Here is an 18542-nt window from a genome sequence, read left to right on the forward strand (position 1 = left end):
TTATCCAGAAACTTGAGTGTCAGCCACACATGCACATTAATCTCTCTCACTGACTCATAGAGAGAGGCTGATGCATGTGATTCTGAATAATATAGATTTTATGCAGGAGATAACATTATTAAATTGGGAGTTGGGAGTTTTTCTGTTTGAAATGGAAATCTCCCTGACGTAGCAGGAGACTTGGTCAGTCTGTGCAGGGCAGCAGCAAAATGTGATATTGCTTTTACTTTTGAATAGTTTCTAAAAAATTCTACTTTAAAACTTGAAACTTTGCGTATAAGTATTTCAGAAGGGGTACACTTGGTTAATATTTTTTATTTTAATAGAACAAGAAACTCTAAAATGTAACAGATATGACATGGTAAATACAGTATATTATGATAATTGAAATAATTAGCATTAATATAAGTTAACATAATTGAGGGGAGTTCTCAGTATTTTGGAAACAGGACTAAGTTTCACACAGAATCATAGAATATCAGGGTTGGAAGGGACCTCAGGAGGTCATCTAGTCCGACCCCCTGCTCAAAGCAGGACCAATCCCCAACTAAATCATGGGTAAAGTAATAGATAACTGAAGCTTGGGCAAACAGACTAAAAATGTATCAAGGTCAGTTGTGACAGATATTGGAACCCCATGCAGTATTTTTCAGGACCATTGTATAAAATTTATGAATGGTTTATGTATGAGTGCATTCTGCTCCATGCAGGAGGGTTACCACAGCTCCTCCAAGAATTAATAACAGAGCGCGGTGATTTAACGCGAGCGGCTGAAAGTGTAAACAACTCCAGAGAGGTACCGCCTCTGGAGGAATTTGCATATACTGAGTCAAACTGGGTTTTCAGAGACAGAGAGAGAGAGGCTGAGTGAGGAAATTAACATGACTCTTTGTCCAAGTGGGGTGCCAGCCCTTCTTAAAGGGTTGGAAAGTCAGTGTGCCTGCCTGGCTCCTAATGTAGAAGATGGGTGATTACCGGTATATATAGTGTGCGTTTAAATCTGTTTATTGTTTTTATATGTTTTCTCTGTGGTGGGTTGTCCTTAAAATAAATGTACACTTCCGAGAAAGCTGCGTGGTAACTTGTAACTGCTGACATACAGTGGTCATAGCCTTTGGAGAGAAAGCACCGTGCAGGTGCAGGCCTTGAGGCAGACTGGCTTCTTGGGGATATCACAGTGTGTGGCAGGAGGCTGTGCAGCCTTAAAACTTGAGGTCAGAGGGCGTGGGATGCGAGTCCCTGCCCACAGAGAGGTGATGGCTGAAGGCCTGAGACCTGACTGGGCATTCCTGGAGTGGACCATGGAGTGTGAATACCGGTACATTTATCTTGATAACAGTGTGTGAATATTAGTTGTCAGGATCTCAACAATTTATATAGTGAATGCTTATGCACTGCTTGCATGTAACGGGTTTTAATTATTTATAAATGTTAATTACCAAGTTCAACCATGCAGCATATTTTGCTTCAGCTGTGGTCACTGATTTAAGTATCAGTTTTGTATTGTTGCCACCAAAAGATCCATTAATTTCTTTCCATGAGTTATCCAAAATACTACTACTAAGTATAATACTTTGAGATGAAAAATCACTTGTTGGGTTTAATAAAGAAGATAAATATTAAGTTTCAGATCAAAATTGTTTTTCCATAATGCAGTGAAATACAGTGTGAACTTCAGTTTATTGTGTCTTTATTAGCTTCACAAGACTAGCATTAATCAAAATCTCTCTGACTGGCTTTGTGCTTCTTGGCCTGAATTCATATGGTTGTAAATGACATTAAAGTCTTCCAGAAGGAGGAAATGAAACCATTCTGTTTGGTGCTGATGAGGTAACATCTCCAAAAATCTGGTTGTGTTTGTTTCATTGTCGCAAAGTCAGTTTTGTAGTGAAATTCAAGTTTTGTACTCACCTGCCTCTTTTGCCTACTATGGGTCTGATCCTGAGTTTTCAGCAACGTATAGCCCTCTGGTAGCATTATTCAGATTCCATGTTTTTAGGTAGATATAGTTTAGTAAGAAGCTACAATTATAAACAGATTATTTTAGTGAATCGTATATATGGATAGTGGTTATCTATCCTTTAAATTGTGTGTGCGCAGTTTACCAAAGAAAGTATCCTAAATTAAATAACAATTTTACAGTAATTAGCAATTATTTATTATAAGTAACCCTTTCATATAATCTAATATTTTTTCAATGAAGAGTACTTTATATCCAGAGCTGTTCTTGAAGTTTTAGGAACACCTTGCAGCACTCAACATTCTATCAATTTTCAAGGTATCCCCACGAACCTCATCAACACAACATTCTGAAGAGTGAAACAGGCAACTTAATATGTTTGAAAATTATACTAAATAGTTCAGTATATGGGATCCTAATTTACATAATTAGCAAAAATGACAAGGTCCCAATCAGTGTGTGAAATCCAGATGCCCCAAGTGCCTCAGACTTAGTCACTTAAAGCTTCTTTCATTAGTTATAACCATAATAGTATGCTTTTCAGATATGTATGAGAATTTTAAATTAGCCCAAGAATCAACTCTGTGACATCTGAGGTCTTGTCACCCAAACTCCACATGAATCCTACATACTATGAAACACTGACTCTATGCAATGGAGTAGAACAGTTGTGGGATCCAAGTAAGTCCTGGAAGCCATTGTGATGAAAGCATTTTTAGGAATATATGCACTTGTATGTAAGGGTATTTGGTGTATTAAATTATATGCATTTGTTTGTTTTTCAACATAAGCACCTTACAAGTAAATTTTTACTTGTAAATATTATGCAAACTAACTTTTAGATCATCTTCTTATAAGGTATTGTTACCTTCCCATCATCACTCTGATGTGGCTTGGCAATCCTAAAGCCCTACTCAAATTTCAGATTCTAAAGTATGTAGGTTTTCAATTCTTTATCTAAATCCAATGGATTGTTTGTGTGCCTATGCAATTCTTTCTTGAGGTGACCTTTTTAAGAATCTTTAACTCCCATTTGTCAGCTGTTTCTATAAATTGCTTTCGGTGACTAACAACTGGAAACTCTCATAGTTCCAGATTTGGATTTATATAAACTGCTTAGCTGGCAATTTTTCTCTCCCTCTTCCCTGCCCTCCACAAACAATTACATTTGACTAGTACAGATATCTTTAAATGCTCCTTTCCTGACTCCTTGCTTGGAAATAAACAGCAGCAGCACCGGAGATAGATGTCATCTGCAATGACTTTTTCAGTTTTGGCTTTTTTGAACTATTCTAAAATCCTAGATGATTTTATGATTAGTTGTGTAAATTACAGATGTCTTTTTCCTCCAAGAGGTTTCCTCCAAGAGACTGTTTAAAAACTGTAGCGCCGATCCTGTGGATCCATGATAGTAATGAGATACGACAGTTATGGCAGCTGCACTCTTTTGATGGCCACTCTTTGTGACCAAGTGGCTGGAAAAGTACTGCCTTGTGGGAACCAGCTGCTGGAGTTTGGGACATTTGATCCCCCTTATTGATTCAGCAGCATAACTGATAGGTGCTTGACTTCAAGCATGTGAGTGGCCCTGTTGACTTCAGTGGAACTGTTCACATAGTCATAATTATGCTGAATTAGGACTATGATCATCAAGGGGAGGCTAGGAGAGACGTAGTAAAACTGGAATATATTCACTTCAGTTTAAACCAAAACATTATCTTTGGAAGTGATATTTGTTTTATGTTTTGGAAGGCTTCAGTGAGATATTATTTTTAAAAAGCTGATAAAGCAGTTGTCTTGGCAGAAGGGAACTAACTAGTGGATGGAGTCAGTTGAGACCATCAGAGATTCATGATAAAGGCACTGCTATGCGGTTTATCACTTGGTTTAACACAGAGATATCACTTCTGTGTGTTCATAATGTACCTTGTGTAATTCTGAGCTGTGATGTTGCAGCAGTAAGTCAAAAGGATCTCATGGTGCCAGAACTGTGACTCTCACCATTCATAGTTTGTAACATTTTGTGTGTTCAACATGGTACTAAGATGTAGCGGTATTAGAAAATGTGACTCTGAAATGATGCTACAATACACATTATAGAGTTACATAGGCAGACTTATTTTGTTTGATAAGTCAGACTTCTTCACTGAGCCAGATTAAAAGCAATACAAATCCTTTTGGTTAATCCATAAGTCTTTTGAAGGGTACTCCTGGGGGAATTATGTGCCACTTTGCATGCACATATTTAATGAGCCCCGCAGATGGCTATTTTTTTTGTCAGGCCAGGTCAGGAGACAGGGTCTGTGGGATGCTGGAGGATGGGGGGGGTCAGACAGGGGCTCATAAGGGCTAGTGGGGGGGAGGACAGACTGAGGTGGGGGCTGAATGGGAGTGGAGGCATAGGGCCATGGGAGGAGGGAGATGCAGAGACACATGGGGACAGGGGGAGGTGGGCCAGAGCTACATAGAGACAGGGGAGTGGCTGAGTGAGGGCACAGAGACACATGGTGATCGGGGAGGGGTGCAGAGCTACATAGGGACAGGGGAGTGGCTGGGTGAGGGCACAGAGACACATGGGGACGGGGCAGATGTATCTGACTGAATGGGAGAGGCTAGGGGTCAGCCAGGGTCTGCATTGGGGAAGCTCCCTAACAATCCCTCCCCCCCCCCCCCAAAAAAACCAAACACACATGTTCCATACTTTTCCCACCCATACCCAACAGCCCTCCAAGTTCACACCCAGGCTCCTTCACAGCAATTTGCTTCCCTCCGTTATCCCTGACTCCCCCAAGCCTTTGTATTGCTTCTGAGGTGTGTGGGAAATACGGTTCTGTATTGTAGTTTAAATTAATTATTAACTCAGAGTTCTGTATTAATATGCCTAGTAAGGAATCTATTTGTCAAAAAAACATTTCCTGAATCTTTTTTGTTGTCTGTATTGTTAGATAGACTTGCTGATAGCTTTTATGAAATAAATGACCAAAAATAATTGAAACTGGTGTAATTATATTGTGTTATTTTGACAAATGAAATATGCAGAATTTTAAAATATTGTGAGCAGAATTTTTATTTTTTTGGTGCAGAATTCCACCAGGAGTAGAAGGTGAACAGTTGATGAGTTAGTCAATAAATATATTTGTGCCTAACTTATGTAGGTATTGTTTAAAGCTGAATGGAAATGTTGGTGTGCTTGAGTTGGAGTTCTGCGAGTTTACATTTGAGTTAAAATTTTTACGTATAATGTGAACATGGGACAAAAGGTGTAACTTTAAAACTAGTTTCTTGTTAAAGAAAATATAAATATTATAAAACAAATGTCACGTGACACTTTATTTTTGCCATTAAGAAAATTGGATGTTTAAAATGTTATATTATGACTCAGAAATGATATTTCCCATCAGATTTAGTGGTTTAGGAACACACACTATGTACAAGCCAATTCCTTTATGCCCAAATCTGACCATGGTTACGCAGGAGATACAGTTTTTTTTCTTCCTTTCTTTCTGTAGCACTTAGGATTTCCGGGGAGTCACCCCTATGTCCTGTTGCTGAGAAAAGAACTGGGCTTATTGTTCATCATTGTTAAAATTATGACCAATTCCCTTATGATAGTTTGTGTTCCTACCCTTCAAATACCCCCTTCCCCACCTCCGCTCTAGGCCACTTTCATGAGAGCATTCTCAAACAAGAAGTAGTATCTCTCTTACAGCGAGGAGAGATAGAGTAGGTTCCTCCTCAGTAGCAAGGGAGGGGTTTTAGTTGACATATTTCCTAGTCCACAAAAAGAAAGGCAGTTAGAGACCCATTCTTTACCTCTGCTATCTCAACCAGTTTATTCACAAACTCAAGTTTCACGTGGTCATGGTGGCATCTATTATAATTCCATCCCTGGAAAAAGATATGTGGTTTACAGTTCTCAGCATGGATGCCTATTTTCACATGGACATTCACCCCACTCACTGACAGTTTCTCAGATTCATAGTTGACCCCGACCACTTTCAGCACAGAGTACTCCCTTTTGGCATTGCTGCCACCCACAGGGTCTTTACTAAGGTGTTCTCTGTTGGAGCAGCCTATAGCAGATGATGTGGTTTCACCATCTTCCTCTACCTCGATGATTGGCTCCAGGTTGCCAGGTCCATCACAGCAAGGGCTTACATGCCGAGAGACAGGTGTCAGGTTATGAATGTTGTCGTAGACCAGATCATAACCAACACCAGAGTGCCTGTCACGACCCTCCCCCCCCCCCCCCCCCCCCGCCTCATACACTTACATCACACCTTTCGGAAGACTCCACCTTCAGTGTAAACTGACTATTTATTTTTACCCTTTGTTTTCTATGGTTTAACCAGTTACTGATCAATGACAGGATCTTTTCTCTTATTCCATGACTGCCTACTTTGCTTAAGAGCTTTTAGTGTGGGACCTTTTCAAAGGTTTTTTGAAAGTCCAAATATACTAGCAACTGGATTACCATTAACTACATGCTTGCTGACTCCTTCAAAGAACTCTAATAGATTGGTGACGCATGATTTCACTTTACAAAAGCCATGTTGACTCTTCCCCAACATATCATGTTTATCTATGTTTCTGATCATTCTGTTCTTATAAACAAATGGAGTAAGCCAATATAATTCTCCTGTTTCTTGTTTTGTCATGTCTTGCTGCATGACATGAGGTTAGCCTTCTGCCACTCTGTTTCCCTATCTGTACAATGGAGATAGTGATAGTTACCCTCCTTAGTAAAGTACTTAAAAATCTACAGGTGAAAAGCACTACATAGTTGCTAAGTATTATTATGATAAAATTCATTGTTGTTTAAAGGGATATAACAGTATTAACATACTCTTCTCCTTCAGTGTTTCAAAAATTTTTTAAAACTGAAAATGTACCCTTTCAGATTACCTTGGAACAATACACTTTGGAGTGATCACGGATAAACAGATTGCAAAGGAGATCTCGTTGACGCGCTCGGGAAGTCTGTACCTTCATAGACATGTCAACACTTCTCTTGTGAGTACTATTATTATTACTTAACATTTATATTTCAGTAGCAACCAGAGGCCAACTAGGTTGGACCCATTGTGCTAGGCACTATATAAACATAGAGTAGATGACAGTGCTTCAAAGAGCATTCATAAAGCTATTATGTGCTAGAATGCAGAGTATTTAAGAACTGACATTTCCATAGTGTAGTATTTATTGTCCTTCTGTGGAAGATAAAAGTAAGTAATTGTGTTTGGGTTTTGTTAGTTTTAAATAGTGGATGCTATTGTGTTTGTACTGTGTTTTTAAGAGTAACATACCAATTAGTTCCATTCCTGATGCTGGCCTGACACTTCATAGCAGAAATAAGAATGTCCATACTGGATCAGACCAATGGTCCATCTAGCCCAGTATCATGTTTTCCGACAGTAGCCAGTGCCTGCCAGATGCTTCAGAGGGAATGAACAGAAGAGGGCAATTTATCAAGTGATCCATCCCCTGTTGTCCAGTCCCAGCTCCTGGCAGTTGGACTTTTAGAGACACCCAGAGCATGGGATTGTGTCCCTCACCATCTTGGTTAATAGCCATTGATGCACCTATTCTCCATGAATTTACCTAATTCTTTTTTTAACCCAGTTATACTTTTGGTCTTCACAACATCCCCTGGCAACGAGTTCCACACGTTGACTATGTGGTGTGTGAAGAAGTACTTCTTTATGTTTGTTTTAAACCTGCAGCCTATTAATTTCTTTGAGTGACCCCTGGTTCTTGTGTTATGTGAAACAATACATCCCTATTCACTTTCTCCATACCGTTCATGATTTTATAGACCTCTATCATATCCCTCCTTAGTTGTCTCTTGTCTAAGCTGAATAGTCCCAGTCATTTTAATCTCTTCTCATATGTGGAAGCCATTCCATACCCCCTAATCATTTTTATTGCCCTTCTCTGTAGCTTTTCCAGGTATAATATATCTTTTTTGAGATGGGGTGCCCAGAACTGCAGGCACTTTTCAAGGTGTGAGCATTCCATGAATTTATGTAGTGGCATTATTGTATTTTCTGTCTTATTATCTTTCCTAACTTCGTTAGTGTTTTTGATTGCCACTGCATACTGAGCAGATGTTTTCAGAGAACTATCCACAATGATTCCAAGATCTTCCTTGAATGATAACAGCTAATTTAGACCCCCAGACACACTTGGATCCTGGCCAGGGAGACCCCCTATACAGGGGCCTCCACAGCCCAACAGTGTCCCTCTGAGCATGAGCCAAGGTGTGGAACCGCCAGCGCTAAAAGTAAGGAGAGAACCCATCATGAGAGCAAGATACACTCTCGTGGGCACAAGAGCAGATCCCCGCAGCAAACTGCTCATAAGGGACATGTCCTCTGCCCAAGCCGTGCCAGGTCGGGTGAGATATTGTGCACAGGTCCCATGGAACCAGTGCTAAAGACCCCGGTGCTGGAGGATAAGGCTAAGAAGAAGCAGGATCCGTTGATATCGCTGGTCACCTTGGTATTGGGACTATTAGAATGTCTATCTATGAGTGCAGGTTCAGATACTCGGATGGTGCTGCCTTGACACTATGTGGACGGACCAGGCCTGACCACGGGAACAGCTCCCTCCAGAATCTCCATGGGAACCCCGTGTCAAGTATCAGAGGGGTAGCTGTGTTAGTCTGGATCTGTAAAAAGCGACAAAGAGTCCTGTGGCACCTTATAGACTTACAGACGTATTGGAGCATAAGCTTTTGTGGGTGAATACCCACTTCGTCAGACGCATGGGATCTGACGAAGTGGGTATTCACCCACGAAAGTTTATGCTCCAATATGTCTGCTAGTCTATAAGATGCCACAGGACTCTTTGTCGCTTTTCATAGGAACCCCGTGGACTCTGGGATGTACAGAGACTTTCTTGTCTCCAGAGGTGTTTCTTCTGTACCCGCAATCCCCACTCCTCGCAGGCCCTTCCATTCTCTGGGACATTCCCACACCAGAGGATGAACTGCTGCTCCTGCTGCAGGAAAGGCCCCTTCCCCGTTCGTTGGACCAGGGCCCTCTGGTACCGGCGGTCCTGCTGTTTCAGTCAGAACTGTCATCTGACTCGGAGGAGTCCTAGGATGTAGAGGAGCCAGTTTCACCCTGCCCCGCAGGAGCCCGGGATGTAGGCCAGCCAGTTTCACCTCCTCCCCGCAGGCACCCCTTCCTTGCCCAGCTGTGACCCCCTCCCCAGATACCGCTTCCCCTGGGGCCTACCCAAACTGATGGTGCCCACATTCTGGCCCTACTTGAACCTCTGGGACCCATACTATAGGCAGCAGTAGGCACCATCGCAAGAGTCCTATCGTTCTTCCCTCGCGCAACAACCAGCTCCATCAGTTTATGAGGAGGAAGATGTAAAACTGGTATTGCCAGTTCTGACCAGAGCCTCCTTGTCACCGGATGAGGCAGTCATCCTCTTGCCACTCTCTCTGTCAGATGATTCTCAGCATTATCATGAACTCCTGCATGCGTCTGACGAAGTGGGTATTCACCCACGAAAGCTTATGCTCCAATACGTCTGTTAGTCTATAAGGTGCCACAGGACTCTTTGTCGCTTTTTACAGATCCAGACTAACACGGCTACCCCTCTGATACTTGTCTCCTGCAGAGAGTGGTTTACTGACTTACAGATCCCGCTGGAGGAAGTCCAGGACCCCCAACACATCCTCCAGTCATAGGGACACTCCAGTGGCTTTCCCTATAAATGAGGCTATCCTGGAACCAACCTGGACAGTGTGGCACACTCCAGCATTGTGTGCCCCTACTCCCAAAAGAGCTGAGAGATGCTACTTTGTGCTGGCTAAAGTGGCGGACTTCCTCTTCACCCACCTGGCCCCTAACTCATTAGTTGTCCAGGAGGCCACAGAATAATCCCATCAACACCCCCAAAAGTCCACTCCGCCAAACAAGGGGTCAAAAAGATTGGATCTCCTGGGCAGGAGGGCCTTTTCATCGGCAGGTCTGCAATTCTGCATAGCAAACTACCAGGCTCTGTTAGCCAAGTACAACATTAACACACATGGCAGGCTAGCAGAGTTTAAGGACAAGCTCCCTGTGGAAGACCAGGCCCAGTTCCAGGCCCTAGTTGACGAGGGTACACTAGTTGCGAAGGTGGCCCTCCAGGCAGCAGTGGATGCAGTCGACACTGTTTCCTGCTCTGTAGCCCCCAAACTAGTGATGCGCAGGGATTTGTGGCTTCAGTCATCAGGGTTCCCACAGTAGGTCCAAAACACCATTGAGGACCTCCCTTTTGTTGAAGCCAATCTCTTCAATGCTAAAACAGATGAATCCCTGCTGTCCTTGAAGAACTCACGCTTCAGTAACCCTCACTATATTAGACTTAGTTGTCTAGATGGGAGCCAAGGGCTGGAATACCTAAAGGGGACTGTTTGGCTTCTTGTTAACCAGTGTGGTACTGCAGCAGCTCCTTTATTACTGGCTTGGTGAATCTAATTATACAATAAACCACCAGTTTTGGGAATTGTCTGCCCTATTTCTTGCAGTCCGCCCTGAGTGTGGCATTCTCATTGTGGCCCATCTAGATAGCCGGTCACACTAGGAATCTGTGTAAACAAACATAAGTCTGTTTTGTCACGTACCCAGACGATAAATTTTATAGGGGCGAGAATGGACTCGGTAGCTATATGGACCTTCCTTCCGACAGAGCACTTTGTGGCGATGAGCATCCAAATCGTCCACGTGTGCTGTAAACCCCGCATGACAGTCCACCAAAGCCTCTCCCTTGTGGGGCACATGGCAGCTTGTATCTACGTGATGTCCTTTGCAAGACTCCACCTGTGATGCCTACAAACCTGGCTCCTTCTGACCTGCAAGCCAAACAGGAACCACATAGACTCCAGAGTCACCGTTCTCTCGGACGTTTGGACCTCTCTTGCTTGTTAGTCCAATCCGTCCAAGATCATGATCGGGGACCCCCTTCAACTCTCCCACTCCGCAGGCCACCATTGTGACGTATGCTTCCTTTATGGAATGGGGTGCCCACCTGGACTGCCAGGGCATGTGGACACCAAGGGAAGCCAGGCTACACATAAATGTCTTGTAACTTAGGACAGTTCACCTTGCCTGCAAAGTCTTTCTTCCCATCCTTTGCAACCTCCGCATATAAATTCTTTCAGATAACATTGCTACAGTGGTCTACATCTACAAGCAAAGAGGGATCAGGTGTCACTCCCTCTGCTTGGAGTTGCTCAGACCATGGAACTGGTGCATCCGAAACCAAGTGACCTTACAGACTGCGTATGTGCGACGCACCCAGAATTCCCTGGCAAACACACTGAGCAGGACTTTCCACATGGATCATAAATGGCACTCCACGACACAGTATTGACTGACCTCTTCATGTAGTGGGGTATCCCCAGCTAGGACCATCACGTGAATCTCAATCTCCCCTTGTATTACTCCAGGGGCGCGGTAGTCAGAGACTCTCAAGGTGATGCTCTCCTGCCCCCATGAATAGGCCACCTCCAATGTGCCTTCCCCCCCATTCCCCTTTTGCATCAGGTTCTCAGGAAGGTTCAATGGGACACAGCCACCATCATCCTCATAGCACCCTGCCGACCATGACAGTTCTGGTTCACAGATCTCCTGAAGCTCTTCACCCATCCACCAATCAGACTCGGTTATTCCGGGATCTTCTCATGCAATTCAAGGCATCTCAAACATCCTAACCTAGGTGCACTTAACCTCACAGCCTGGTGTTTGGATGGGCATCTGACATAGACCATTTGTGTTCTGTGCCGATCCAGCAGATCCTTTCCCAGACAAAAAAGAATCCACCAGAACGTGCTATCAAGGAAAGTGACGTTGCTTCTTGGAGTGGGCCTGCTGCCCACCATTCTCCAGACACAGTGACCATTACTGTCATCCTAGATTACCTCCTTGACCTGACAACATCAGGTTTAGCTCTCAGCTCTATCTGTGTGCATCTTGCAGCACTTAGCACCTTCCTTCCCCCAGTGGACTGACGCTCCATTTTTATACCCCTATGATGGTACCATTCATGAAAGGCCTGCTCAAAACCTTCTCACCAGTCACCAAAACCACCCGTCAGTGGGACCTTAACTTCGTCCTCTCAGCCCTCACAAGACCACCTTTGAACCTATGGTAACCTATACTATGACCCACATTTCTATGAAAATGGCATTCCTGGTTGCCATCACTTTGGCCAGAAAGGTCAGTGTACTAGCAGCCATGATTGTGACCCCCGCCCTACACAGTATTCCACAAATACAAGGTTTCCTCGAGACTACACCCTAAATTTCTCCGCAAGATTGTGTCAGCATTTCAGCTCAGCCAATACATCCACTTGCTTGTGTTTTGCCCGAAACCACACAGCTCCCCTACAGACAAGAGATGTTCCCTTGACGTCAGGCAGACCCTGGCATTCTACCTACAAAGGACTAAACCAATAAGGAAGTCTCCAAAACTCTTCGTAGCTATGGCGGAGAGATCAAGGGGCCAAGCCACATCCTCACAGTCTCTCTCCAAGTGGGTCTCGGGCTGCCTACTGGAATGCTATCAAACTTCCCCCCTCCTGGGGGTGTTATAGCTCATTCCACGCAGGCACAGGCCACTTCCTCCGCTTCATTAGCAGACATTCCATGGTCAGACATCTGCAAAGCCGCAACATGGCGTTCTGTACACATGTTTACAACTCTCTAAGCCCCGGATCATGAGGCAGCTGTGGACATTTCCATGGGACAAGCTGTACTGCAAATGGGACACCCACTGCCACACTTATCGCTTCCCATGTGTGGAATACGCATAGGGACCATCACTTGAAGAAGAAGCGGAAGTTCCTTACTGTAACTGGAGGTTCTTCGAGATGTGTGGTCCCTATCTGTATTCCACTACCTGCCCTCCTTCTCCTCTGCTTTGAGCTTGACCATACTGTGGTAAGAAGAGGAACTGGAGTGGCATTGAGCTGCAGTGCCCCTTATAGCGTCGGTTGGAAGCATGAGGAAACATACCACATATGTGGGTCAATGGACACTGCTTAGAAAAAAACTTCTGGGCTCAGGCACATGGCATGCATTCACACTCACGTGTGGAATAGAGATATGGACCACACATCTTGAAGAACCTCCAATTACAGTAAGTAACTGCCTCTTTCCTCCTCATTAAGGTTATCCTTAGCATGAGAGAATACCTTGACATCTGGAAGGAAGGTCCCAACCATGGGATCATTTTCCTCTGTTCCAGCTTGATGTTCTCCTTCCCCAAGCCTTTCATCCCCCTCAACAGCACAAAGGCTGTCAGACTGGGGGTAGTACTACTCTGCTGTGTCCCTGAAAGTCTCATCTGTGTACCTCTCTCTCTCTTCCTTAGCTCCTCCAGTTTAGCCACTCTGGTCTCAGGATCCTGTATTCAGTCTCTTGAGGGCAATAAGTTGCTGGCACTGAATGCACATATAAGCCATCTGCCCAGGAAGCAGGTAATCTTACATGCTGCATTATGTGCAATAAATTGGATAGCCACCTTTCTGGTTCTGGACTTATTTTTACTCTTGTAGGGTTTTTGTTTGTTTGTTTGTATGTTCTTTGTTTTGGGTGTTTTATTGGCCTAAGTTTAGAGTATGTTTTTTAAGTGTATCTGCACATGCTCCCTCTGCACAGGAATCAGACTTCTAATTTTTATGGTGTCATGAGTAATGTAAGAAATTGTGTAGACTTATTAACACAGCCATTGCTATGCTGAAGTTGTGGCAGAAATTGCTAAAAACTTTTAAACAGGAGGGGCCTGATTTTGTGCCTGTACAAAGTGTGTGAAAAACGTTCTGACTTGATGATGCTATACAACTACTTTGCTCAGCAATAAACGACTACACAAAGTGCAAGGCAATGGAGAATGAGATCCAAAACTCTTTTCCCTCTCTCACCATTGCAGCACAATTGCTTCAGAAGTTCACACACATGTTTTGTGGTCCCCTAATGTGAAGCTTCAGTATTTCACTTCAAATACTGTATAGTACTTTTTATTTTAACCGTTTGCTTAGTCAATTTTAACAATTTGATTTGTAAATCATTACATACAAGTATCAGAAATACAATATTAATTTCTGGAAACTTCTGTCACAGTGTCATTATTACTTAGAAAATATGTTTAGTGTTTTTGTCTTTAGTACATAAAAGGCAGAGACAATAAGTGCCAGATTCTTTGCTGTGGCCAACTGGGGAAGGAGTGTCAGAACCAGTTATGGACCCCCAATTCTTTGTCCAGCTCCATTCCAGGTTAAAGCAACCCCCAGGCTGCTCAAATGTGTACCACTTGGCAGTGTTCCCCATACCTCCTCCCTGATGCTCCCCAACACCAGGGATTGGGGAAGAGGGTGTGCTATAAGCTGGTTATGTTCTGTGTTCACTGTGCATTCCCTCATGCTAGGAGAATCCTCTGTAGAGGTGATAGGGCCAGATTCTGTCTCCTTTACCCTACCAAAGTAACACAGAATGACAGTGAAGGAGAGGATCTGGCCCAATAAGGGTCAAATCCAATATGACTTGAAGTCAACAGAAAGATTCCTATTGACTTCAGTGGGCTTTGAATTGGGTCCTGAGTTCATAAAAACCCCTGATATCTCAAACGTTTGACCTTTTCGAATTGCAAAAAACACCAAACAGCATGGATTATAACAGAAGTGTTGACTCAAGTTTATGTCATCCTACTAAAATAAATCAGCTACCAGAAATTTAAAACAATACAAATAAATGGAGAAACTCAAGATAGTTTAGGACTCACTATGTTTTTTATTATAGGCTTTGCTCAAGCTGGAAGACTGCACAGAGTGGTACTTTTGAAAAGGGGAAAGGAGCGTGAGTTTTCATCACAGTTGTTGGCAGTTGTCACAACCATGATATGGGCTGTCTGGCTCAGCAGGTCAGAACAGGAGACAGATCTGGGAGACATGCCTGGGGTCAGAAATGGAGTCAAAAACCAGGAGTCAGGCCTAAGGTTGGAACCAGAGTCTAGCCAGTGATCAGAACCAGAATCCGGGGTCAAACCAGGAATCAGAGATGAAGATCAGAGATGGAGTCTGAACCAGGGAATGAGAGCAAGGTCTCTTGTAGCAACAGGCTGGGTACTGCTGGGTTGTACAGACAGCTTCAAGGAACTACCTCCATGCCTTAATAGTGTGCCTGGAGCGATCAGAGGTCATGGGGGATGCTATCAGTTGGGTCTTCCATGGGTTGCACTTTCTGTGGTGTGTAGTAACCCCAGGGTTTATAGTGCATGGATTGTAACTCTGCCATGGCTACTGGGTGGCAGCCTGGATGCACCAGTCACCCAGACCCCTACAGACCTCGGTTCCAGTCCTCTAGATCATTATAGTAGTATTGTTTCTACCATTCACAATTCTGTAGTCAGATAATAAATGAGAGATCAACACTGGGGTACCCTCCCACATACTCTACACTCTTTTTCATAGATTCCAGGGCCAGAAAGGACAATTGTGATCCACTAATCTACCTCTTGTATAACAGTCCATAGAACTTCCCCAAAATAATTTCTAGAGCAGATCTTTTAGAAAAACATCCAATCTTGATTTAAAAATTACCAGTGATGGAGAATCCACCACAACCCTTGGTTCTAATGGTGGTTGTTCTAATGGTTTATTATTCTCACTGTTAAAAATTTACATCTTATTTCTAGTCTGAATTTGTCTAGCTTCAACTTCTAGCCTTTGGATTGTGTTGTACCTTTCTCTGCTAGAGTGAAGAGCCCATTACTAAATATTTGTTCTCCATATAGGTACTTACAGATTGTGATCAAGTCACCCTTTAACCTTCTCTTTGTTATACTCAAGGAGCTCAATCTGTTAAATTTATCACTGTAAGGCATGTTTTCCGATCCTTTAATCATTCTCATGGTGGTTCTCTGAATCCTCTCCAATTTATCAAAGTCCATCAGAAAAGGACGCAGTATTACAGCAGTGGGCACACCAGTACCTAATACAGAGGTAAAATAACCTCTCTATTCCTACATGAGATTCCACTCTTTTTGCATCCATAGATCAAATTAGCTCATTTGGCCACTGGAAGCTCATTTTCAATTGATTATCCTTCATGGCCCCCAAATTTTTTCAGAGTCACTGCCTCCTAGGATAGAGTCCCCTCATCCTGTAAGCATGGCCTACATTCTTTGTTTCTAGATGTATACATTTACATTTAGCCATATTAAAATGCATATTGTTTGCTTGTGCCCAGTTTACCAAGTGATCCAGATCACTGTGTATCAGTAACCTGTCCTCTTCATTTACCAGTCCCCCAATTTTTGTGTCACCTGCAAACTACATCAGTGATGAATTCTTACAGGTCATTGATAAAAATGTTAAATAGCGTAGGGCCAAGAACCGATCTCTATTTGATGATGAGCCTCCATTTACAGTTACATGTTGAGACCTATGAGTTAGCCAGTTTTTAATCCATTTAATGTGTGCCATGTTAATTTTATATCATTTTAGTTTTTTTTAATCAAAATGTCATGTGGTCCCAAGTCAAATGCCTTACAGAAGTCTAAGTATATTGCAACAACACTGTTACTTTTATCAACCAAACTTGCAATCTTATCAGAAAAGATAGAAAATTAGTTTGACAGTCTCTTTTTCCACAGCCTCTTGAAAGTAATTTCTTAACATAGCTTCATGATATTTTTCTTCTTTATTAATCTGGAAGTTTTAAAGATGCTTCATGTGATTAAACATGGAGACAATTTGATAAGCACCCCAAAAGAGGTAGCCTTTTCCATCTTTCTAAAATTAACCTCTTTCATAATGCACTGCCAGTCAGTTATTTAAATTCCTTTGGCCACATGTGTACAGTGAATATTGAATTAAGGGACCTCATCGGCAATCCCTCAAGGTCGAGGATAATCTCTTTCACAGGTTTTATTTTTAATGGGTCCTTTGGTGACTGAGGAGTCCAATCCTTGAGCCACAGGCTAGTTTTCGTTGGCAGACATTGCAGGTCATGTTGGAAGACAGGGATGGGTCGCAATTGCTGTGTGACTGTTGTCTTTCCTTTCTTTTCGGGTGTTTTTCTGCAACCAGGGCAAGGGGATTTTCCTCAAAAGTGGACGTTCCCTCTCTGACAAGTCTTCACCCGTTATCCCTATCCTGGGCTGCTGTCTCCCAGTGTGTGTGGTGTCAATGCCACATCTCTTGATGTTTATCTTGAGGGTGTCTTTAAAGCGTTTCTTTTGGCTTCCTCATTTCCTTTCTCCTTTGGTGAGGTGGGCGTACCGCAGTTGTTTTGGTAAGTGTACATCAGGCATGTGCACACAGTGCCTGCTCCACCCCAGCTGTTGCTGGATAATCAGGGCCTCAACAGTGAAGATGTTGGCGTCTGTGAGGACACTGACATTAATACGATGATCCTCCCACTTTATGTTGGGTATCTTCCAAAAAAAAGTGCTGGTGCTGGCGTTCCAGGTTTTTCAGGTGTTTTTTATAGGTCACTCAAATCTCACTACCGTAGAAGAGAGTTGGGATTACCACCACTTTACAAACTAAAAGTCTACTATGTGTTCTGATGATGTGATTGTTGAATACCCGGCCACATGGTCTGCCAAAGGCAAGGCTGGCACAGCAAATTCTGTGCTGAATCTCAATGTCTATGTCTGCCCTCTGTGAGAGATGGCTGCCAAGATAGGCAAAGTATTCTACATTTTCCAGTTATTCTTTGTCTATATACATCTTCCTTGCTGGGTCTGATGATTGACTGGGGACTGGCTGATGGAGAACTTTTGTTTTGCCGATGTTCAGAGTTAGCCCTAGGCTTTTGTAAGCTTCAGAGAAGCAATTAAGGGCTGTTTGAAGAGTGTGCAACTACAGCACAATCATCTGCGTACTGGAGTTCATTTTTTATTGCCGATATTACTTTAGTTCTGGCATGGAGATGAGAGAGGTTGAAGAGGTTGCTGTCAATCCGATATTGGATGACAATGCCCTGTAGTAGATGGTCTTGGGTTAGTGTTTTCATAGCTGCTAAGAAAATGGAGAAAAGGGTGGGTGCCAGTACACAACTTTGTTTTACACCAGTTCGGATGACAAGGGGCTCAGAACTAGAGCCACTAAACAGGATGGATTCAGTCATCTGGTCATGGAGGAGTCTTACAATGGTGATAATTTTGCTTGGGCAGCCAAACTTTGACATGATTTTCCACAGAGCCTTACAGTTGACAGAGTCGAAGGCTTTGGTCAGATCGATAAAGGCCATATACAGCTCCTGGTGGTGTTCTTGACATTTTTTCTGGATCTTCCTGGCTGTAAAAATCATGTCGGTGGTGCCTCGTGATGGTCTGAAGCCGCACTGGGACTCCGGAAGTACTTCCTCTGCAGGAGGGAGCAGGCGATTCAGTAAGATTCTAGCAAGAATCTTTCCAGCGATGGAGAGGATGGCAATGCCTCGATAGTTGCCACAATCAGCCCTGTCTCCCTTTTTGAAAATGGTGACGATGTTAGCATTACGTAAGTCAGCAGGGATTTCTTCGGTGCACCAGATTTTGAGGAGCAGCAAGTGAAGCTTGTTAGTATTTCTCCC

The 18542-nt window shown here is 43.2% G+C and overlaps 1 protein-coding gene across 1 annotated transcript in view; it reads left to right on the top strand.

Moving 5' to 3' along the window:
• The window catches only part of TXNDC11 (thioredoxin domain containing 11), a 99336-nt gene that overhangs the window by 46652 nt on the left and 34142 nt on the right, over positions 1–18542 (top strand). Inside the window, exon 6 of the mRNA XM_065412763.1 lies at positions 6861–6973. Coding sequence (XP_065268835.1) covers positions 6861–6973 — 113 coding nt within the window. The remainder of the gene's footprint in view (positions 1–6860; positions 6974–18542) is intronic.

This window comes from Emys orbicularis, chromosome 10 (genome assembly GCF_028017835.1).
Source record: "Emys orbicularis isolate rEmyOrb1 chromosome 10, rEmyOrb1.hap1, whole genome shotgun sequence".
In the NCBI taxonomy this organism is placed as follows: Eukaryota; Metazoa; Chordata; order Testudines; family Emydidae; genus Emys; species Emys orbicularis.